Source organism: Onthophagus taurus, chromosome 7, assembly GCF_036711975.1.
Source record: "Onthophagus taurus isolate NC chromosome 7, IU_Otau_3.0, whole genome shotgun sequence".
In the NCBI taxonomy this organism is placed as follows: Eukaryota; Metazoa; Arthropoda; class Insecta; order Coleoptera; family Scarabaeidae; genus Onthophagus; species Onthophagus taurus.
In genome coordinates this window covers 22,293,832-22,318,474 of record NC_091972.1, presented here as the reverse complement: position 1 = coordinate 22,318,474, position 24,643 = coordinate 22,293,832, and the positions used below count along the sequence as shown (strand labels likewise).

The 24,643-nt window shown below is 35.6% G+C and overlaps 1 protein-coding gene across 1 annotated transcript in view; it reads left to right on the top strand.

Annotated features, from left to right (window-relative positions):
• Window positions 1–24,643, top strand: part of LOC111415938 (neural cell adhesion molecule 1) — a 266,395-nt gene that overhangs the window by 185,149 nt on the left and 56,603 nt on the right. The window contains exon 3 of the mRNA XM_071197577.1: window positions 15–223. Within this exon, the coding sequence (XP_071053678.1) occupies window positions 15–223 (209 nt within the window). The remainder of the gene's footprint in view (window positions 1–14; window positions 224–24,643) is intronic.

The window sequence follows — 24,643 nt, the reverse complement described above, 5'->3', positions numbered from 1 at the left end:
TTTGCCACTTTTAGGTTCGACGTTAGGGGGCGACCCGTTGGCGATGCCATTAAGTGGTCTGACCCTACGATGTTTGGACCAAGGGCCTATTTCGTTACCGATCAACGACCTGCAACCCTTAACATTGACCACGTGCAGTTACATGACGAGGGAGTCTACAAATGCAGGGTCGATTTTCGGACGTCACCCACACGGAACTTTGCTATAAATTTAACTGTTATAGGTAAGTAGTTAAAAGATTAATTAATTTAATCTAAACTTAATTATAACTTCATTATATTGTTTACCCCAAAACGATTTAACATGATCATAATTCAAAATTTGGATGAAACTTTAAACGGCGGAATGTTTCTGTCGTTTCTAAATCCACTTTTCATGTTGTCCAAAATTCGCTTTTGTGTCAATAGCAAATTGGAACTTTTCAGTAGCATGACTGTTAATTTCGGTTTTATTTGCAGAGTATCCATTATCAGAAGTTTTAAAATGAAACTAATATTGATTTTTTTTTTTGCATTACTACGAAAAAACCGGAAATACGTATATTAATTATTCTACGGAAAGTCTTAGTACCAGCCTAACAAGGGCAAACCCTGTTTTGACGAGGCAACCAAACCCCTGTTATTAATAACTCCTCGAGGTCGAATAATTTCAGTCGGCCATCCATGCCTTCGCCACCAAAACACCTAAAGCTAATATATCAGTATCAACTACGATGCGAGTATTGATAACAAGAAGTTAACAATATCATCTTCGGATGATATTGTAAAGATCGCCCTGAAGCCAACCACCCCGAACCATCATAAATAGTGACCGGATCACTTAGATTTTAATGTTCAACCTCGAAAACTTTTTGGAGATTCCAGCTGCTTGTAATATTGATGAAAAAGAAATAAACCGCATCACCTCCTATAGGCTTGTTGCATATTATGTTGATAGTGTACAAAAGTCTGGCTATTTTGCTATTGTTAGATATTTGGGTTTTAACATCGCGATTTCACGTTATTACATTACGTTATTACGTTATTCTATTTTCTCTTTCGAAATCTTTCGCTAAAGTTTTTATGTGATAAAATCTTTTGGTTTATTCAATCATTTCTTTTGTTAGCTTGTTTTGAATTCATAAATAAGTAAATAACTTATTTATCCATAAGTTTTATATTTACCTCTTCCCCTAACTTCCAGCCTCTATAACCATTTTCAAACATTTTTACTTCTTCTTCTTACTTCTACTTCTCTTTTACTTACGTAACGCCTAGAATAGAATCAATTTTTAAGGGGTTAGTTAACCCCCAAATGTCGTATATGCCTTACTTTACACAAAAAATTTTACAGTGTGACTAATTTAGGGTTTTGTTTAAAATATTTTCAAAATACTTGACAGTTTGATCACAACATTCTTACGAAAAGTGGTTACATGTTAGCCCCCGTAACTTCACTGGGGTTGATTTACGAGGCATGAGAAAAATACTTAACTAATATTTTTGGATACACTACAAGTATATTTAACGCCACCAAAATCGATAGGATAGTTTTTAAATCAACCCGAAAATGTGGTATATGATGCATGAAATGAAAGCTTATTAAAAATGAACGTCAGTTTCAATTCACCAAATTTTAGTTTTCGAAATATAGGCAAAAATGTACTTTTTCCCCAAACTTTCAACCCCTATTATCAACTTTATTTTGGTGCAGTCTATGACTGTACCAAATTTCATAGAAATCGGCGTGTCACAGTTGTGTTACTTCCTTGTTAGACTAAGACTTGTCTATCTAACAGCAGAAAACATTACTCGATCAAACGCTTTCGTAAGATCAATCAAACATCTATTGCTATTGTATACGCTATTGTATTACACTATATATTCAATGACTCTCTCGACAATTTGTCTTATTATAAATATAGTACAGTTCCGCACATAATATAAGCTCAGATTCGTCATGCTCAGGTTCTAGAGATATCCGGTAAGAGTGTTCGGTGGATTTTCCATAAACACTTCAATGTCACAATTCTAGTACAAAATTGCTGTAGTTCAAGAATTACAGCGTCAAGATTTCACAAGAAGATTAGTTATTGTAGAAACAATGTTAGGAGAGAAGAGGAAGCCCTCATCCACTTTAATTCCGCTAACATACAAAACTTTCGTTATTGTACAACCCAAAAGAGTTTTATCAACGACTCTGTTCGCAGCCTAAAGGTAACTCTCTGTGCTGCAGTTTGTAAGATAGCTGTGAGAGGTTCCTATGTTTTTGAGGAAAACTCTTCTCTTCACTCACTGTTTATTTTTCTACTCACTATTTTGGGAAGAACACTCATTTTCTTAATCTAACTTGTTAAACTGTGAATTCCTGCGCAATTGCCCTCCCTAAAATGTATAGCAACTCGTTTTTGTAGAGCATCTGTGGCTCACATGTTCTAATTCTGGGCAATGGAAACACAAGATGGTGTTTTAGTGCTTCTTTAATATTGATCACGTTGACTTTTTCAATGGATCTTCTTCTTTATACGATGTGGGTATCCTTCTATTATCGATCCTAAATTCTTACTCATTATTGATGTAGGTACAGTTCCATTTTCACACCTTTGAAGCCCTCAATTTCTTTTGAACCTCGTTCTGATTCATCTTGCCTTCATACTTTATCCTTTCTTTTTCTATCTTCTGTATATTTCCTGCTTCTGCAATATATCAATACCCTCTTATCGTTTAGTTTTCAAGTTTATTATCTTCTTTTCCTTGTGACATTATTGTTTCCTCGTCTCTCATTATTTGAATCAGCCTCCTGTCTTTTATTCTTTACTTTGTCTTCCCTTCTTCGAGCATTTCTTCGTATTCTGTGTTTTATTCCGTTTAATTAAGATCCTTTAATAATTTTGTCTAACGTTATTTTGAATTAAGAATACGTCTCAAACCACCATAATCGTAAATGTGTAAGAATTTTAAGTAAAATATAAACCGGGATATATACAGGATTCGAAAACAATTTACAGCTGAGATAAACCGTAGGAACTTCCTGGACTAAACGTATTGCTCGCGTAATCCCCTATTACGTCCCCTTGTGTGAAAATAATCGCGGCATTCTAACTCATCGGTCCCGCTCGGCCCATATCCGCGAACGCGGGATTTCATAGAGATTTACAGGACTATTGTGTAGCTGTGCATTTATTACAGCAGTCAAGGGAAAAATGGTTGTTTTGTACGGCGTGCTCGAGGATGACAAATTGCGCAGAGGCTCGGATTTACTTGGCCGAAAAGCGACCACTTTGTTTCCACCCCCAGCGGACAAATTGCGGCCTTTTCTTATTGTGATATAAACTGGCATACTAAAGTAGCTAATTACGGAACCGGCCGATGCGGCGACCAGATAAGAACGCGGACATACCTCAAGTCACTTTTGCGTCTTGAATTATTCATCACGGCTTAATCTTTATGTATGCCCGAGACCGGTAGGCTAAAGTTGGCTCGCCGTGCTCTAAATGAATTTCGATAAAACTTTTATATTGCATTATTAAACCTCTTATTTTAAATTGAAATCCCGCTTAACCAAACGTCCAATACAATTAACGTTATTACGTAAGACGTCATGTGTCATGAAGAAAGAAAGCGAAAATTGATCTGATAGGGATTTTTTATACATTAAGACTGATTTCCAATTTAAATACAAGTGCATTTTTCTATTAACCCGTCCGCCATCCTTTTTCGATTCGAAATACTCGAAATAATCGGATTAAATCGAAGCGTATCGGAATAAATCTAGCTGGCTGCGACATCCAGACCGGAAAGCCATTAAGAGCGGACGATTTTCCGGGCAGAGAGGTGAGATGGCGTCCTGCAAAAACTGGCCGCCCATTTTTTAATCACGGTACATCGCAAAAACACTTCAATTATGTACTCCCGCTACTAATCTTAAGTCAAGAAAACTCGACGTAAAAAAAATACGAATGGAATACATAAATATGGTTTTGAAGAAGATATCACATAGAAAATTATTTGCCTGAAGCTTAAAATTCCGTCGTGACTCTTGTGTCTGGAGGCTACTCACGATAAATTTGCTGAATCGCTCTTATATAACTCCGCTATCTCCCTTATCCCTCCACTTCCCGAAATCAAGCTATCATATTTTAGGGCATCCTGGTTTTATTGGCGCTTATGGCAGGAACAGTTTCCTCCATCTAACGCGTGCATATACCACACAAGACGATACCGCGGGGGTTACACACACGCGCAAACCGTGGCCGTCCGCCCCAATAATCTTAGATAACTCCGGGGGACGTGGTATATGACATGGCCGACGGGACGATGGTGCCGGTTTTATTGTCATTATCGGAAGACGGGACGGAAGGAAGAATGATTGCCGCCTATAAAAGCCATACATCACCGACTGCTTGGTGCGTCCGGATGGAAACATAACCGTATATTTTCAATTTCACTTCGACAGCATCGAAAGTGGTGGGGCCCTCTTTTTCCCGTACATAAATCAAACATCAAGCCACAAGGTCAGTTTATCATTACTGATATTCAAAGGACCAAAAGCGGAGTTATCGCATTAGTGGCATGCAAATAATCGTCCGAGACGCAATGTTTAATTTATATGGACTGCGGCATGCCATTGTGGTCCAAACCGTACCGAGCTCTAAATAAATATAATTTCGTCTCACGGAAACGAGACAGCGGAGAGTAGCAATACGGTCTAAGAACGCGCCTCTGCACTCCGGGACCCATGATAAATTTATGAAAGGATTGTGTAACGTGTTCCAACTCCGAAACACGTCGGTCCGTATTAAACTCGGTAAACACCAATTTTCGTTGGGGCATCGCGTGACAGCTGAAAAGAAATTCAAACATGCAGTTTATCTTTTCTTTCGTGGACGGAAATGCTTCCCTACGGTTTCCAGTTAATCAATCACAACCTGTCTAATAAAAGACCGCGTCTTTTAATTAATAACAAATCATAATATCTTCGAAATATTATTATTATAAGGATAATTTCGCTAGGAAATAACACACTCCTCATGGATTAATTATGTTTATTTAAATATGTTTAATCGACGTTTCGGGCTACTATAAGCTCATCATCAGGATTTTAATATAAATCTAAAAAAATAATTACAATTTTAAGCAAAAAACGACGAAACATTTTGAAATAATACATTTTAAAATTTTGGTATATTCAAAGACGTACCATTGTTGAAAAAACATTGGGAGAACTGATAATTGTCATCTATAATTATATTAATTGTTCTTTTCATAAGGATTAGTCTATTATCATGTGGTTCTCAACTGCTCACTTGCGTTACTAAAATGGCTCTTACGACAAACCAGTTTTATTTCTTATAAGAATCCAAAATAAATTTAAATTCAATTTTCAATACTAATTATGGTGCTTTGTCATTTATGAATTACTTATTTGTTTCAATTTAATCTAAATATCAAGCTTATCAACTATTCCCGCGCATATTTTACCAATATTGCCTGTGTCTGATTTGAAGTTGACCACGTTATTAATATTTTTAGTAATGTAAATAGCTTCTAAGGTTTTCCTATTGAAACCATTCTTACTCGTGGTGATAACTTTAGGATTTTCAAAATCAAAGTTATGTTGATTTTTCAAAGCATGTTGACATAGCGCTGTCTTGTCAATTATTTTGAATTGTTGCACATCGTTTCTATGTTGAATTATGCGCTTATGAAGATGCTGCTTAGACTCTCCTATACATATATGATTTATCACAAATCTTACAATTGATTCTGTATACCGTGTTTATTTTATCTATAGTCTTTATTTTGTCCCTTCATATTGGTGAGCAAGTTTTCAATTTTATTGTAGTTATAAGGAGCGAATTTCAACTCATGTTTTCTAAAAATAGGTGTTACTTTATTGGTTATACCGGGTATTTAGTTAGGTGAAAAATTCTGTTATGACAATCGCAGAAATATTTAACACCATCACAAAGACATCTTAACCTTAATCACTGATATCGAAAAGATATGGACTAGTTTAAAATCACCCGAAAACCATATCAACGTTACTAGAAGTGCTATTATAAACGAAATATCTAATTATTTAAATAAAGTTAATCATAATAAACATTTGATAAATAATAGAGAATTAGCTAATTTTTACAACATGCTCAAAAAAGACATTCTTGGCTTAAGAAGATTTCTCACTAAGCATAAAGATATAATTCTAATAAAAACTGACAAGTCTAAATCAATTTGCAATAATATATAAAACAGATTATAAGAATAAAATGAATTCCTTGATGAGTGATAAAAATTAATCCATAATTAATTATTATTATTATTAAAATCATATACAGAAATATAATTATTTATATAATAGATTTGCTAACAAAAATGTGCTAAATCTCTGTCATCTATCAGTCATTGGTATAAAGCATGTTTGCGTTACTCTCTGTCCGAACTGTCCAAACAAAGATTTTTGTAAATATTTATCTTCGTATATAACACCTAGGCGATCCAGAACCAGCGATTAGTCTAGGTCTGGCAACAGAGGGCGTGACAGTTAACGTCAGCCGAATCGCAGCTACAAACGTCGAACGTGAGATGTGTTGATATGGGTGTCTGACGTGTGAGGTTATCCGATGGACTGTGTACACAATACGAAATATTTGCTTACAGTAGTCAATGTAACTTAGAAAACACAATTTCCTTTAGAAAGTATACAACGTTTATGCTAAACTTGCCGTTTTGTGAACGTTTAATATTTTGACACGGATGAACAGAAACGTTGTCTAAAAGAAATAAATATTTTACATCTTCTGTCATTTCAAGTTTCTGTTCCTAAAACTTTCCGACTGGATACCAATTCTTGGAAAAGCATTATTTGAAAATGTGTATATATGGTGAACTACATCTCTTGAATGTGAAAATACTGATATCCTGCTATTTTTTTTTTCTACTGCCGCTATTTATTTTATTTTTACCTCATTTATTATTATGGGCACCATCTCTGCAGGCCACTTGCCGTGACAGTATTACTAACGATATAACCAAAAAGAAACCCAAGCGTGTTCATTTTAATTTCGACTAATATAAGTTTATTATACAGGATGATTCAGAAAACCGCTGACAGACTTCTAGGGCAGCTAATACATCAAAAGTTAAGATGAAAAGTCTTAATATACATTGGCTTGCAAATGTCACCTTAACAAGGTATAGGCTGTCAAGGTCAAAGTTATATAAGAGACCAATCGATAGATAACAACACGAAAATACTGCCCGTTTAACAAAATTAGCAATGGCGTAGACAATTTAAGAAAGGGCTTTTTATTGCAGATAATGTTTTATTTTAAAAAAACTTTGCCCCACTATATCTCGTTAAGGAGGCATTTGCGAGCCCATGTATATTAAGACTATTCATCTTAATTTTTCATGTATTATCTGTTCTAGAAGTCTGTCAACGGTTTTTGAATCACCTGTATACAATTCAATAAATATTCTTTTCTCGGGCCGGGAATGTCGTTTGGATTAGATCACGTTAAGGTTGGAATCATGTTGAGGGTTGAAGATCACTTCAGGATCTTGTCGAATTTTAATTGTCGGGTCTGTTCATACCACGTCCGATCTCTTCAAATTTCGTCGAGTCTCTTCAAAATACTTATATTTATCTTCAAAATACGTCGGTTTGTCTATTTGACGTCGGAATTTTTTCTATAACATCGGGGTCATCAATTTATGCGGAGCGTGGTATAATATAATATGTAACAACAATAATATTTAATTTTTAGAATAACATGTGTTGTTGTTACAGAATAGAAATTAATAATAATAATAATAATTGTTTTTATAAACATAGTAACAAGATATCTTAGCAACATCAACAGGTAATGTGATATTACAAATTACTGATAGCTCGCTACACTCCTGAAGACTTCCTTCGTTGCTGCAATGGTTCAATGGTTATCAATATCATCAATTTGGACTGATTTAACATATACTGTCTACATATATATCGTAACCTGAGAATTATTCAAGTCCCTTACGTCTACAAAGCAGTAATTTGAATTTAGAAGTTTGCAGATCTTTTTTGTTTCGTGGTTATGACTAGAGGCTATGTCTAATACATGTTAAGATATTATTAAAGGTAAAAATAACGGTATTAAAAGATTGTTAGAAATAAACATCAAAATGCTGTTTATAGAACGGACATGGTTGAATGTCTGTTATCAACATTTTTCAAAACACACCAACTACACAAATGTGTGAACCATGTCCATGTGAATAAACACGTTTAAAACTAAATTGATGCTAATACAGCGTTTTTTTATTGTTACTATTTATTTCATACTAAATTAACAATTTGTGTCATGGTCAACGATTTTTTTTAGATATTCTCTAGTAATAAAATAATCTACTTTAATATTACTATTGGGTCTATTGCGTAGATTTCGGTTACATCCAGTTTTATCGAGTCTAACGGTTGTCGAAATATCATTGTAGGAAATTTTATATATAATGTACAATGATGGAGTTATTTCAATAAATTTAGATTTTGAATAAGGGACTTTCTCGGAATTCTCGGTTTGTTTATAGCTTTGTCAATTACATCTACAAATTTACCATAGAAGTGTGCTTTCTGTTCGTCCTCCATTTGCCAGAAACTTTTATGTATGGCCTTTTGATCTTCCAAGGTTATTTTAAGTATACACCTTATACGACATTCGCACTAACCCTCCAGTGTCTTAATTTCCAAAGCCCTTTTCTCACGTTCATGAATGAAATTACTTCCATATCTTACCCGTTTCTGAGATCGATGTTTGTTGAAGTTGATTGGAACCACTCTAAAGGTTGATAAATTATGAAACGAATCCTTAAAAGTAAAGAAAAATACTGACGTTGGAGTGCTTTCGGATACATCGGCGTTGTTATTTTTATCCGGTGAGTTGGTGTTAAGATCATGAAAGTTAACAGATTCATTTTCTTCCAGTCTGTACGTCGGGTCGTCCACATCGCTTAGATTTTCAAGTAATCTGTTCAAAAATCGGTTATGTTGTACTGTTAATACTCTTAAGTGCCACAATCATTACGAATTAGATCTTATTACTTCTCATATTTGCACTTACGTTAAAGGTACATCCATTGTTAATAATTACACTTTTTTCACTAAATACCACTAAAACGCAAACTGACAGGAGAGATCAGTAAGTGATTGTTACTATTATTTTGAATCAAGTCCTATGTTATGTGGTTGCATGCTCTATTATCATTGGCAGGGCACTTGATACAATATAATACAATAAAAACGGTGGTGATTATAACTGCGTATAATACAAAAGTGGTTCAAAATAATTCTTAGGTGACAATATTGACTCTCTAATTTCTAATTACTTTCTTTAGTGCGATATTAAACTGTGGACACAACAACGCGTCTTCATGTCGAAGTCCGTGGTATATTTCGATAACTCGCAAAGTATTTTTTTGTATCTTTACCGAGCTCATTATATTGTTTAGTGCCATCGCTATTAATTAGCCCGTTTTCCTGGGATACCAAAACTGTCTTCGCTTTTATTAGTTTGCTTCTATTTATGTTATCATACAACAAATTATGTCTTATGGCGAATATTTGGTCCGTTGTACAAGAAGCCCGCTTGATACTTCTGTAATATCCTTATGGCTTCATTATTTCTTCCAATATCGTCGTGAGCTTTATAGGTGACTTTGTACACGGTATTGGCTTTATAATTTCCTTAAACCAGTTGACTCGAGTTGTTGTGTAAAGGGAAGATTAGAGAGACTTCTTGTCGTATCATAGCTATGAATGTCCAGATTTCTCCAGCCAATGTTTCCCTGCTCCTTTAATAATTTCAGCCGTTATCTCGTCTGAAACCGGACTTTTGTTGTCAAACAGGTATATGTCCCTAAATAGCAAGGGCCGTATATATAAGACTTGTTATGACATGCTTTTTGAGGACAAGAGCAGAAAGTACCGCCACAAAAAGAATCGTGAAACGGATGGAAGCCTCAAAACTATCAAAGATAAAGAAACTAGACTCCCAAGAGCAAACAGACCCCTTGGAAGACTTCCTATACGATTATATAAAAGCTGGAGCCTAACATCCCAGCATATGCTATAAATAATTAAGAAACAAGGCAAATGTTTTAAAGATAATAAGGAAAAATTAGAAAATTTTGAATATTTATAAGGTTTTAATGTTTATTTATCACAGTAAAATGTGTTAATATTGAAACGTAAAAGAAATCAGTTTATTATTTATGAGATCAACTTATTTTTATTTTCCCAAAGTACTTAAAATTTATGCCGTCCATTGATTTATGCGGTACCACATTTTTTAAGGTTGTAATCATGCGATACCGAATACAAGGAAAACCTCGCACGCGATCGAACCACCCACAGGATAACAGCGTTAAACCGGCTGCAATTACGCTTAGTGCCGCGTCGATCTCTTGCAGGTTTTGCTGCGCGAAATCCTCTCAATTATTCATAGCACGGAACTCTGAAGTTCATTCTGGCGTGGAGGGAGCCTCCACCTCGCAAAACCGAATCAAGGCATAATTACGTTAAAAAGCATCGCCAGGTAACATCAAAGCCCGATCCCTGCTGCTTCTGCGGTTCGCCTAGCGCCGTCTCTGCGGGATATCTTATTTGCCAACTCAGACGGAAATTGCGGACCAAATTCGGGGCTTTGCTACACAGGAAATGAAGTGGCCAGCAAAGTCTTCCCCCTCCAATGGGGTTCGCCGAACGTACCTACCCATTATCGGAGTTCGTTTTAATTAGTTGCGTCCGGTCCAATGCAGGACAATATACATGGCGTGTAGTAGACGGCATTTGTACGAAAAGGATAGAGAAGGGTGTATGGGGTTCGTTCAAACTTTGCTGGTGTTCGAACTTCTGGAACGAGACCGCAACAAATGACATTTTAAAGTGCCACATGTAATCATACATAATTCATTGCGTAGTCGTGGCGAGGAGTTGGTATGCAATAATTCATAACACGCACGAAGTGTTTCCAACCTCCTGTAGCATGTTAGGGGTTTGACCAATGCTTTGGAAAATCGAATTAACGTATTGCTACGAATTTAAACTATTTATTTATTATCTAAACAAATAAAATTTGATCAAAAAATCTAGTAAAGCTTTACGACGAAGTACAAGCTTGTTATAGTTTTTCCGATACTCGCTGTATATTCATATCTTTCACCGATGGGTGTTTTCATATAAGTTATGCGACCGGTGAACAATGGGATTCGATAAAATTTATATGGGCCCGCCAGCGGATAGAGCTCGTCGATATTTCATCGAATGACATCCACGCGGTTCCCAAAAGGAAAAGTTTTTAATATGCATAGCGTGCGAGCTAGCGAAATTCCAAACTCGTGCCATCTTCCATTCCCAACTTGCCGAAGAACTTTTATCAGAAAAACAAAGAGCGGTCTTCAGCGCGCCGCGAATCCAAATGTTATACGGGGGGCATAATTAAACCAAAGCGGCCCTAACTCGACACAGATGTATATTCAATTAGGTTATTCCATTATGCGATTCCTTTCACATTGGGGTTTTGGTAATCGTTGTTCCCGCAGGACCACTTGATCATATTCGATCTCCATATGACCGGATGGTCTCCCGACAGTTGTAAACATCGATAGTCCATCAATTACCAAATCCAGACCAAACCTAATTAACGCACGAAAATGATTTAATTTAGACGGGTGCCCTCGTTTGTTTGCCAATGTTAATTGGCTTGTAGTACTGATAATAAAATTCGATCCTCCCTCGCGACCTGTTCACCGCGCGGCCCCGCCGGTGTTAGTTACAACGGCATAATTAGCGAAAATTTAATTGGAACGAGATTGTATCTAGTTCGTATCTCTAAGCCTTTAACGGAGACAAAATTAGATTCGTGATGCTCGCTAGCTTTGTTAACTCATGCGTTTGTAAGCGTAACAATTTACCCAACTTAAAAATTGTTCAGAAAACTTCACAACAGGGTGATATAAGCCGTAAACTTCCAGTCAAGTTTTTCCAGATTTGACGAAAGTTGAGTTGGCCGTAAAAGTACTCGCTGATGCAAAATCGATACTGCATTACCGCCGGTGGCAAGTCAGGCAATTTTTACCGACGAAGAGTCCGAAACTTTCCGGACGTTTCGTCCTGCAAACCAACTTAACTTTAGAAAAGTACCGGTTTATCTTACTGCGTTTTAGAGACGTGCGAGACAAAAGCTTGTGAAATAAAAGCTTGCTTAATTAGTTAAGGTTTAAGTAGGTTTTACGTTTAAGTGTAACGGTAATGTTTTCAAATATTAAACTTTACTTAATATGAAGCCGGAAGAAAATCCAGATGAAGAGGGTGTCGGTATAAATATATTAAAGAGAATTCACACAGATAAGGGAAAGCTCGAATTGCGATCCGGTAGTTTAAAGCTTATGGTTGGGGAGATGTATAATTCGCATAGACTCAAATTTTTTCATTAAAACGAAAACATTTTTCATATATAATATCGTAAAAAGTTCATAAAGATTTGCAATGAAATAAATTTTTTACGATTTTGTTGAATATAATCGAAAAAAATTGAGATAAAAAGTTCGATAACAATCAAATATGATCACAGAAATTAATAGCTGTTTTCAAATTAATGACGATGCGATTTTTATAGCCCCTAATTAGATAGGATTATTGTACATGTATTTTGATTATTACAAGAGAACCACCTATCTTTTTCGAATTCCGAAATCGATTATAATTAGAGAACGGTTCGACGGATTTTAGTGTTTTATATCTCAATCGAATGCTTGGTGGTAGGTGAACGCGGTTGTAGAAATGCCCATTCGAAATATTTAAGGGTTTTGATGAAAATACAATAAACTAATTAATCAATCTCATAAATTATCTCTTTCATTAATTGACCAGTTTTAGTCATCAACATCGCGATCAAAAGTATGACCCACAATGAATGCGAGGGTGGAAATGCTTGATTTCAAAATTCGCTAATTAACTGCGTACGGTTATTTAAACGACTCACGACTGAACGTCAGGTCCTCAATTACAAAAAAAAATAATTCAGAAGGAATCGACTATAACTGGATACAAAAGCGTGGTGTTATTAACAAGCAGAATTACGAAAACCAGGGATAATTGGACATACACAGCACATTGCATTAAAATCAACAAATTATATTAATGGTAGAAATGTTACCCGCAATATCCGAATTCTGACATTGTCAGAAATTTTTATTTACAACGCGTTATGGGAAACTTTAAATGATTAGAACGCGTTCTGAGCAATTTCTACGGTTATTGAGTAGCGGAAAATACTCACAACGTGTTGAGGATATTTAGGTTTATTATTATTATTATTGCTGCCCCTCTCGTGACCGCGACCTGTAAGATCTATTGTAACTTTAGCCCTCCAAAAGTTTAGGGCAAATGTAGGTCCTTAATGAACCTTAGTATTGCCCCAAGGTCTTGTTCCTTTATGTCGGTAGGTGTCAAAAGAGCTTTACCGAAAATGTTGTGTCTTAGTCGTCCTCTGGCGACGCAATTGCACAGTATTTGTTCAGCCCTTTCTGACTCGTCGTTGCAAAGTCGACAAGTTTGATCCTCAGCTATTTTAGGAGCGTATGGCCGGTCAGGCAACCTGAGAGCGTCCTTAGATCCCCTTTGCTGAGGCATAAAACCTCTTTGGTTTTATTTTGCGACGGAGTTATCATACTCTTCGTTTGTCTGTGACCTGGAAGTTGTTTTCAGCGTAAGGCTACTTTTGAGGCCTTCCAACTTTTGATTATTTGTTTTAGATAGCTTTTTATAGTCCGCAACCGGGTTGGGGTCCAATGAAGGGCGTCTTCGCTGCCTCTTTGGCCAGCTTGTTCGCCTTCTCATTACCCTCATCATTGCCCCTAACGAGTTCTCTCAGGTTGCTGGTACACACTCTGATCAGTGCGGAGTCACACATGTATTCTTGAATTGCCTTTAGGGCCGCCCGACTGTCTGTGACAATTTTTATGGATACACCATTCTGTCCCTTTTGTAGGTTCAAAGTGGTGCAGAAGTTTAAAGCAAGAACTTCTGCTTGAAAAATGGCTATAAGCTGAGTGGCAATTTAATGTAGCTATTTGATCCACTGATCCATTGGCTCCTCTCTTTAGTTGAGGCCCACCCTTCGTCCAATCATCCCTGCTTCTAAATATACCCTATACGGCTGGTTGAAATTGTATTCTGTCGGTAAAAGGTCAGTTTTAATTTCAATCAGGTGATTTAGACATGGATCCTGGAGGATTTCGAGGTGTCCTCTGAGGTTACCCTCCATCAACATGAGTGAACCTATAAGACCTATAAGATCTATTGTACCTTGAGTGAAGAACCTGTTATCAGTGATAAGGCACTTAAAGCTACCTCCTTTTGTATATATAAATGGAGTGGTATGAGACCGAGTAGATCTCACACCGTTATCTTAAGACATGCTAACCGCTGGATTTGTGCCAACTGTTGTTGTGCTGTCCTATGATTTGTTTTTGGATACCATACCAGTGAGGCATAGGCGACCATGGATCTCATTATTGCTACGTAGGCCCAATGAACCATTCGTAGTTTGGGACCCCAGTTCCTTCCGAGGAGCCTGCGGCAGATCTAGTTAGCCATAATAGCCTTTTTCCTCACCTTGTCTATGTGGGAGTTCCAATTTAATTTACTGTCTAGTATTACCCCTGGATATTTAACTTCTGTTTTGAGGTTAATTGTTCTTCTATCAATGGCGGGTGCTCTCAATTGTAGCTTCCTTCTCTGAGTGAAAGGGATTATTTCGGTATTGTTTGGATTGATGCTGAGACCATTGCTTCTGCACCAAGTGCTTGTGAGTACAGGACTTTCTGCATTAGTTGAGTTATGATTGTGTCATATTTACCTCGGATTGTGATTACCAGGTCATCAGCGTACCTCTGAATCATGAATCCATTTTTGTTAAGGTTTTCATCAAGTCATCAACCATAGGAGAGGTGAGAGCACTCTTTTGATAGACATTCCAGATGTGGATCGTGGACGACTAGCTCCTCGAAATTCATTAGCTATTATAACGGAAGAAGTTCATCCATATATATTTTCTTTTGCAACTAATAACTGTAACATCGGCACGCTGGATAAGTTGTATTCAAGAAATGAATTTCAATTACCTCCTAATATGTTTATAAATGTAACTGATGTCCCCAACAAGAAAGTCACAGTTCGATAAGAAGCAATGATTTCATCGGGATCAAAGCAAGGCTTTGTAAAACGTAATTGTTTTAATAGTTGTGGAAATAAAACGTGTTGTGCTTAAAAAAATTGCTTAAGTGTAATTCTTAATGCTACAACAGTAAACCATGTAAAAATAAATAAACATGTCAATATAGCACTTATTTCTTTTTAATTTTTATAATAAAAAAAATTTTTAATTTTAAATTAAACAATAATAAATTAAAAAAAAACAATTTATATATTTACACTATACATATAGATATTAAGACTATGTTAGCCTCGGACGTTTATTGTCTGAAAATGTCCACAATCGAATGTGGCTACATATTGAAAGGCCACAACACGTTGTGAGCAACCGTGAAATACTCACAACGCGTTGTGAAACTTTTTGGTATACAAAACGAGTTTTGAGTAAACGTTAAATACTCACAATGTGCAAAATTGGTTAATTTCGGCTATTGAGTAAACCTAAATACCCTCAACGCGTTGTTAGTATTTTTCGCTACTCAATGACCGAAGAAATTGCCCAGAACGCGTTGTAATCATTTAAGCTTAGCCTCGACGTGAAAAAAAATTTTGGACTATGTCCGAATTCTGATATTGCGGGTAACAGAAATACTAAAACCAAAGATGAAAAAAGGAAGATCAAGATTGATACATTTTCTGTTTTATACAAATACATTTTGAATCACTCTATTTTTTATTCGTTTGTTTACATAGTTTATTATAATTATTGGAATATAATAGTCATTTAATTTCATTTCAATCGAACATTCTGACATTAATTTGTTCTCTAGTAGCAATCCATTTACACAATAGTATATTACAGTACAAGTGAGGAAACTAAGATTTTTCACTCACACGTATGTCGAATTTCCACACGAGCCGTAAGTTTCAATTTTTGTCGGTTTCATGTTACCATGTGCTTAAATATAAATAAATAAACAATTATTTTGTGAGAAATTGCTTCTTGTCGATATCGTTAAAATGGAGCAAGAAAACGATTTTTTGGATCTTCCGAAAGAAATTGTAAATGAAGCAAATACGGCTACATATCATTTACTACTTGAAAAGTCAAAAAAAAAGATACATGAATGCTTTGGAGAAGTTTAAAGAATGGATGAAGATCAAAAACGTAAAATTATTACGGAAGAAGCGTATTTCATTCGGTTGATAGCAAGTACGCTTCGCCTACGTACTACTTCGATGTTAAAGCACCCGATGAAAAATATCTGTTAATGAAAACGGTGGTTGCGATGGGGATTATGGGAGCGTGTGGGTGTGACGGTTTAATAATTGCAACCCACACGCAATCTATTAATTGTGAAAGTTCTAAAAACGAAAAATTACAAACCTTGGTCAATTGTTGTAACAAATTCAGATAGAAACACTATTAACGGCGTAGAAATTTATCAAAAATATAAAGCATTACCACCAAGAACATTTTGCGAAGGGACGTTTTTCTAACATTCAGGAAAGGAAAATGTACTGTCCGACCAGTGGGTATAAACACTATTGCGAAAATACCCAGAGATGTAGAAAATTTCTGAAAATTATAAAACACTCATTTTTTTACTGGTCACTGTTTTCGGAGAACATCCGCTACGTTCCTCGCAAATGCTTCCGCCGACACTTTACCCTAAAAAGACATCGATCTACAAATGTTGCCGAAGGTTATGTAGAAGATTCGCTAACAAATAAAGAAGAAATTGTGAAAAAAATAATAAATGACAGGAAAATGAATGGTAACAATACGGATATGAAAAGACAACAGGAAGTGACTGAGCATCACTTCGTTAGAAGTCAATTAGAATTAGTTGAGATAAATCAACCAGCTATGGTGAAACATGAACATGCAATGGTTGTTCAGCAAGAGGAAAATACAAGTTTAAACAATCCTATGTTTAACAATTTATAGTCTTTTTTATAGTCTGTCCAGTGTTTTTAGTGACAAAAGATACGTTGTTTCTTTAAAGGTTGTAGTGTTATTAAACTATTAGTGTTTGAAAAAATTTTTTTCCACTCACTTCTTGCTATAAAAGTCAACAGAGTGAATGCAAATAACAACTTTCAACTCTCGTATCCAAGTTAGAAACTGACAATTTCGAAGGCAGGATTGAACAAAATTTTTTATGTAATTGTGGAGTAGACTTTCAGGCAGTAAACTCAGCGAAGTTGTTTCAACAGCCGAATGCACTTAATTAGCAAATTTACAACCCGGGCATTTCCGTCTTCGCATTCATCGTGGATCATACTTTCAATCGAGATGTTGATGAATAAAATCGGTCAATTAATAAACGAGGTAATTGATGTGTTTGATTAATTAGCATTTTGCTTTTCAATCAAAATACTTAAATAGTTCGAATAGGGCATTTCGACAACCACATTCAGCCAAACCTAAGCTTTCGATGAGATATTAAACAGTAAAATCGTCGAACCATTCTCTAGTTATAATTGATTTAATCCGAATTAATTTTTTCTTATTGGGGGCTAGATTTTCGGGCGTCCATACGTGCATAAACAAAGAGCAGAACACGGTGTCATTCAGAGGGCTGTACAAGGTTAATAGGGGAGAATTGAAATCGGGCAACTATGACGAATCGAATAACGCATAGATCTTGATAATCGGGCACATTCTTTACGAGTTATGACCATTTAAAAAAATCATTTTTCGAAAACTGCTTTTAAAAGTTGACTTTTGCGTACTACTTAGCGACCGTCAAAACGATAGTTTTTTGTCAACAGGACGTAATAGTTATTTATCTACGACTGCTTGGATAAGTCATCATTACCGCACTCATTTGAGGTGATTTGAGTTACGTTACCGCACTGGTTTCATTACGTAACGCATTTTTAGATATTATATTTAAGAGCTATCTACTTAGATAGCCCTTTTTCTTTTGTATTGTTGCTCGTTTCAATAAATTAAGTCTGTTCTGATTAAGCTAAAAATGCGTTACGTAATGAAACCAGTGCGGTAATGAACTTCATTACGTAACTCAAATCACCTCAAATGAGTGCGGTAATGATGACTTATCCAAGCAGTCGTAGATAAATAACTATTACGTCCAGGACGCAAAAGACTTTTACGTCCAGCTACGACAATCAAAGAATTTGATACTATTAATTGTTAATTTATTGTTATGAACAAATTATAAACACAAAATAATCAACATTTAATTGTTTTATCATTTCATTTCATGTTTAAATGCAAATTTATATTAGTACATTTGTTCAATATGTGAGGTTAAATCGATGTGACGTTAAGTTTTTGACATAACATTAAATGAATTCTAAATGTCATTATCCTGAGTTTGGTCTTTTTATTAATTTATAACTTTAGAAAATGCAGTTTTCGAAAAAATGTTGTTTGATACACGACAGCGAAATTCTTTTGCATTCTCGAACGATTTTTTTTGCTCGCTAAAGTGTCATTTCGCTATCTTGTATCAAAAATAACTATTTTGTGTTATTTTCGTGTACTTTCGCAATATTTTGGCGTTTTAGCGGTAGCCGAAAGAAATCGGTTACGTAGTTCTCTTGTTACATTCAAAATACTATACATGTAAAATCCTATCTAATTGGGAGCAAACATCGCAAAGGGTATTTTTCTAGTTGTTCTTCTATAATTTGAGATATTCGATTTTATTATCCGTTTTAATTATGTAACAAACTAGTTGTACTAACAATAATTGTAACAATAAAACAGTAAACAATAAAAAGACGAACTAATTAAATTTATACTTAAATTCGTACTCTTGTACATCCGATTCTGTTGCTCCGTCTTCATTCTTTTGGTTCTGTTCTGAGTCTTCATCAAGTATTTTGTAAAATTCTCCGTTTTCTTCTTTTTCAATATGCCCAACTAGAAACTTGACGTTCTCCAATTTTTCCGCCTTGATTTTTAAAAATTTTTTGTGCGTCGGTTTCGGCTAAATGTTGCTACGGCGCCTTGAGTGTCGTGTTTTCTATAAAACTTAGTTGGCGTACTCTCCTGACATCGTTTCGCTGATTTTCGGTCTTTCAGTAGTGGAAAACATGACTGATCGGCACTTTGATATACCGGGTATTGATGGCTTTACTTTGTTTGCATAGAACCGTTTAAAGTTCAGTAACTTCAGGACCACAAAATCTTCTGCAAGGGTCTAACATCACTATTTCAAAGTGAACTTTAGATCGAGTATTCCGTATGAGCTTTATGTAATAGTCGGGATTATCAACTTCTTCTGTGTTAAGTCGCTTTTTCTCAATCAGTGCGAAACACCGACCCACTGACATCATGGAGTGGCCAGGTACTGGTTAGTATACCACCACAGTTATGAATATTTCCGATGTGCAAAGAGAATCTAAATAAGTAAAGACAAATCTGTTCTAGTTTTGAGAAAAACAGTTCTCCCAAAAAATGGTGAACTTGTTCTGATTTTCGTTCCTATGTGTCATTAAATAATAATCTAACGATGGTATCACCTCGTTAGGACCTTTTGTTCCAACATTTTTAGTAAGCATAAAAGTCTCTTGTAGTATTCATTACCAATGTTAGTTACGGGTAGAGGCAGATTTTTTTGAAAATCAAAACTTATAACTACTTCATTCCTAGGTGCACATTCTTTTTTTCTCTTTAAGTAGATCAAAGAAGGCCCGTGCTCGTAGAAGATACGATAAGGTACCGTATTTCGTGTTCGCCTTCTCTGTGTTTTGCAGAATTCAAATCAGCTAAAAACCTGGTACATACTGTGCATATATCTTTTCTTGGATGAGCGAATGAATAGTGAAAACCTTCGTTAAACACCTTGTAAAATATTTCATACTTTACTGGATTCTCAGGGAAGTTTTCGCAATAATCCTTATGGAGTTGAGAAATTGTAAGGTCAGAACTTAAATATTTCTTGCATCTGTTTTGCGAATGGCTGTAATGGGATTTTACTCCTTGCAAGTTCTTTAAAAAATCATTAACTTTCATCAATGTATCTCAAATCCCTGACGTCGTATATCTCAAACTTTAAAATCTTTTTTCTTAGCCTATCTCTTTTTATATCGTGCAAAGCCAAAAAGGTGTTTTGACAAACAGTAACAGATTGTCCCTTAGCTGTAACTTTGTATTCAAAAATTTTCCTGGGTGATTTACTTTTATTAACATGCCAAGCAGCCGGTTTTGCTATTATACAACCTTGTAAATACAAATTTTACTCACTGTGGCTTAGTTTTTGGAAACTGGCAACTATTTTCTAACCACATGCGACGAATATCTTACTTTTACATTATATTCGTTTGAAACTAATTAATGAAAAAATGTACTTATTTTAAACCATAAAATAGGTGACAATATAGTAGATAATTTTCTCGAAATAAACATAAAACTGATTGAAAAGTGTAGTAATAATAGACCTACAAATGCTTATTACACAACTTTCTAGGCAAGACAGTCCCCAATTTAACTTCTTAATCCGGCCGGCGCAGCTATCTAAAATTTAAGGAAAATTTCAATTACAAAGTTTCTTTTTTACGTTTTAATTGGATTGTTAATTTTATCTTGCGTCCAAGGGAAGTGTCATCGCAAGCAACGTCCCTTTTAAAACTTGTTTGTCTCGTCGTCTATCCCTTGGCTCCACTTAACAAGTTTTCCGGTTCCGTCTTTTTTGTCCGGCCGTTGCTTAGCGCTATAATTACCTTTGGAGGTAAATTTTTCATGTTTTATAAGAGCAACCGTAAAAATTCTTGATACTTGCAATATTTGTTATTACTTAAAATTGTATAATAATAACGAATAAGTGATCTAATTATGATTTTGAACCGGCGAATCTAATTACGATGACATAACTCGATCCAACGAATTAAAGGAAATCGACTTGAGGAAGATGTAACCCGTAAGACGTCTGCCTTTTTATACCAGAAAGTTTTAACCATCGCCGGAGGGCGTACCGCAACTACGTGCCTGGGCCTTCAGATCCGCAGACGTTACCATTTTTAACGTCGAACTGCGATGGCAGAGCTGAGATAAGATAGTTTCTGCCGGAGCGGCACGTACCCCAATTATTGTTTCGCTCTCAAGGGACGATTCCTACTTCGAAATTAGTTTCGTATAAAATTAATAACATCTCGTGCCGCTTATCAAAGGAAAGCGTTGTCCGCCCCTGAAACACAATTGTATTAAACGGTTATTTAATTAACGAAGCGAACACACAAAGGCCTAGAGTAAACGACATGGCGATCAAAGTTTCGGAAAACTTTTCCACCTCAATCTGATTACAATTGAAACGAATTTCATTTTATGAACTGCCTCTACAAAAGGACGTTGAAAATTCGGCCGCTACTAACGGCGTCTCGGCGTATTTTGCAAGCACCGCGGTCTTGCCCGAGAGGAGATAAATCATGAAATTCTTTTCACGGTTTCCTCTCCCGCGGAAAATTTAACCATATTTCACTTAGTAGCCCCTTTGTTGGAACTAATTACTCTTCTGCGAATTGTTAGTCAGTTCCAGGTAATTCTTTGAGAATAATTTAGGACTCTGAACGGAAGAAGTTTTCCTTATCACCGCTAACGACTTTACAATCTTAATATTAAAGCCATTCGGCCCATTTTCTTATGGGAATTACACAACAATATTAATATACTTTAATTTTGGGGTTTTAACTGAGGTTTCATATTAAATTAAAAGAAAAACTTTTTCATGTAAGTGTGAGCTTATTTTGCAAATAACAGCTCTGATGTTGTCATTGAGCACTTCAACATAGCCCCAAAGAAAAAGTCGAATTGTGTTGAATCGTACGATTCCGATGGTCATCCCAAAAACCGCATCAAACTGTCATTAGATGTTGAGCCCTACATCTGATAATTTTGCTTGTTAACATGCCAGATGACAGATGAAAATGGGCTTCATCGCTCAGAATAATATTGTTTAAAACATCGTGATCTTGACTCAACTTTTGGTTACACTAATCAGCGAATTTATGACGTTGTCCGTCATCTTATGGTTTTAACTTTTGCGTCAGCTGGACTTTGTAAGGCTTTAAGACAAAGTCTTTATGCAAAATACCGTGTAAACTAGATTTTGAAAAGCCCAACTCCTCAGAACGTCTTAAAATGAATAAATCTCGACTTTCCTACATGCTCTCAGCTACGGCGGATATTTTCAGCAGACTTGACCGGACAAACACAAATCGCATCTCTATCTTGCCCAAAACTTTTAAATTTATGGATTAACTTGACTATAGCATTGCGAGAAGGCGCTTGATGACCAAAAGCAGGACGAACTGTGTCCGCGAAATTCTCACTATTTTTATAGTGAGTTTTCTGTATTTCAGTACGTTGTGCGAGCTTATATCTATACATATCCCATAGTCTCGCAATTTTTACTTGTCAAATGTAATATTATTGTCGACTTTATTTGGTCAGTTCAAAAATGGCGCACAATTTAATTTGAAATTTCTTGTTGGAAGACCTTTTATCAATTAATATCACTTAAATGCCAAACTATCTATTATAGTTGTTTAATGATACCAAAATTATACTGATTTCACATTGCCGTTCATTATTCCCAATACGGCATTGATAATTAAGTGGCATAATTCATGACCATACTCGAACTACCTATAGGGATATTTGATTTCACACAAACTGCAAGGCTTGAGTAATTAAATTAGAACAGTGAATTAATTTATTTATAAATGAATTGCAATATCTATTAAATTACAATGTGGATGAGATACAATTTTTCTGTTTTACAATTTTATCTAACGAGGAAAATCTCTTCTTAGAATGTGAGATCATCAGCCTTGTCTTCGAGGTGTACCTAAACCCGAATGTTTCTAGTTTTAGGTTTAGTCTTTAGAAAGTTGATTTGGGTTAATCATCTGGGATTCTTTCGGTTTCATAGATGAATCAGACCTTGACCATCTTTTTCTGCAATCATGTTTAAATTTTCTGCATATACAGGATGGTTCAGTCTTTAATCGAGAAATTTTACTAGAACGTAGTACTTGCCAAAATAAGACAAGTTTTTTATATAAACATAGGGTCGCAACTCTTTTGTTTTCGAGCTATGAGCTGGTAGAATTTAGCAAAAAATTTACATTTTATCTTTTATTTTGGGTATAAGTAAACCGAAGAATTTGAAATTTTGTATGTATGTACTACTGGTTAATACCTTATTTTCAACCACACCTCAAACTTCCCTAGCGCGCTCTAAGGGGATGAAATTCAGAACCCCTTTGATTTTTTTATAACAACTTTTTAACGCCATGGATTAACATAAAAAATACTAAAGAGACAAAAAAGTACCGCTAAAGAATAAACTTTACAACCCATATTTTTTATGTTAATATTCCATAGTGTTAAAAAGTTCTTATAAAAAAAATCATTCAAGGGGGTGCTGAATTTCATCCCCTTAAAGGGCGATAGGGAAGTTTAAGGTATGCTTGAAAATAAGGTCTTAACCAGTAGTAAATACGTACAATGTTTCAAATTCTACGGTTTACTTACAGTCGAAATTCAAAACGAAATTCAAATTCTATTTATTATAATTCGTTACAAAAAAAGAACATAGTCCAATACAAAAACACAGTACAATGCAAATTCTCTAGACTACAGAGTCAAACAAATTTTCCCAAGTTAGAAATTCGTCAATCGAATAAAAACATTGCTTAATTTCTTTATAAAATTTCACATAATTCAAAGACTTCGGTAACTTGTTATAAAATGTCGTGCCGTGATAATCAACACCTTGTTGTGTTGTTTTAAGTAATCTATTAAAAAAAGTAGTTTTATTTTTATGCACAAAATCCAAGCATGCTAACACATACAAACACGGAATTGTTAAAATGTTATGTCTTTTGAAAGACGGCTTACAACTTTGCACCTGTCCGAGGCCATCAAGCGTACGCACACACCTTTTTTGAAGCAAAAATATTCTCTGCATTGCCGAGGCCGATCCGCACACTGCAATACCATACCCGGCGATGGCATGAAAACACGCGAAATAAGCCGTTTTGGCGACTTCCAGCGTAGCACAATGTGTCAATCTGCGCACCAAAAACACCACACCTGCCAACCGAATACACAACGCACTTATATGTTCCCCCAATTTAAGGAGGTATCGAACATCAGGCCCAGAAGCTTTGGCGTATTCTTATCTTGTTTGTGGAAGAAGTCTAGTGTAAGAGTCTTTTCGTTATTTATTATTAACCTATTTGCACATAACCAGTCACCAGCAGAGACGAGTGTATCATTACTACTATTCTCAATATTCGGCAGCATGACCTCGAACTACGAAGGAGGTATCATCCGCATAGAAACATGACATAGCACTTTCTACATTTTTTGGGAGATCATTTATATAAACTAGAAATAAAAGGAAGCCAAGTATTCATCCTTGGAGAACATCCCATTTGCATTCTGTCATCTCAGGGAGATCCGAGTTCCACCTGACACACTGAT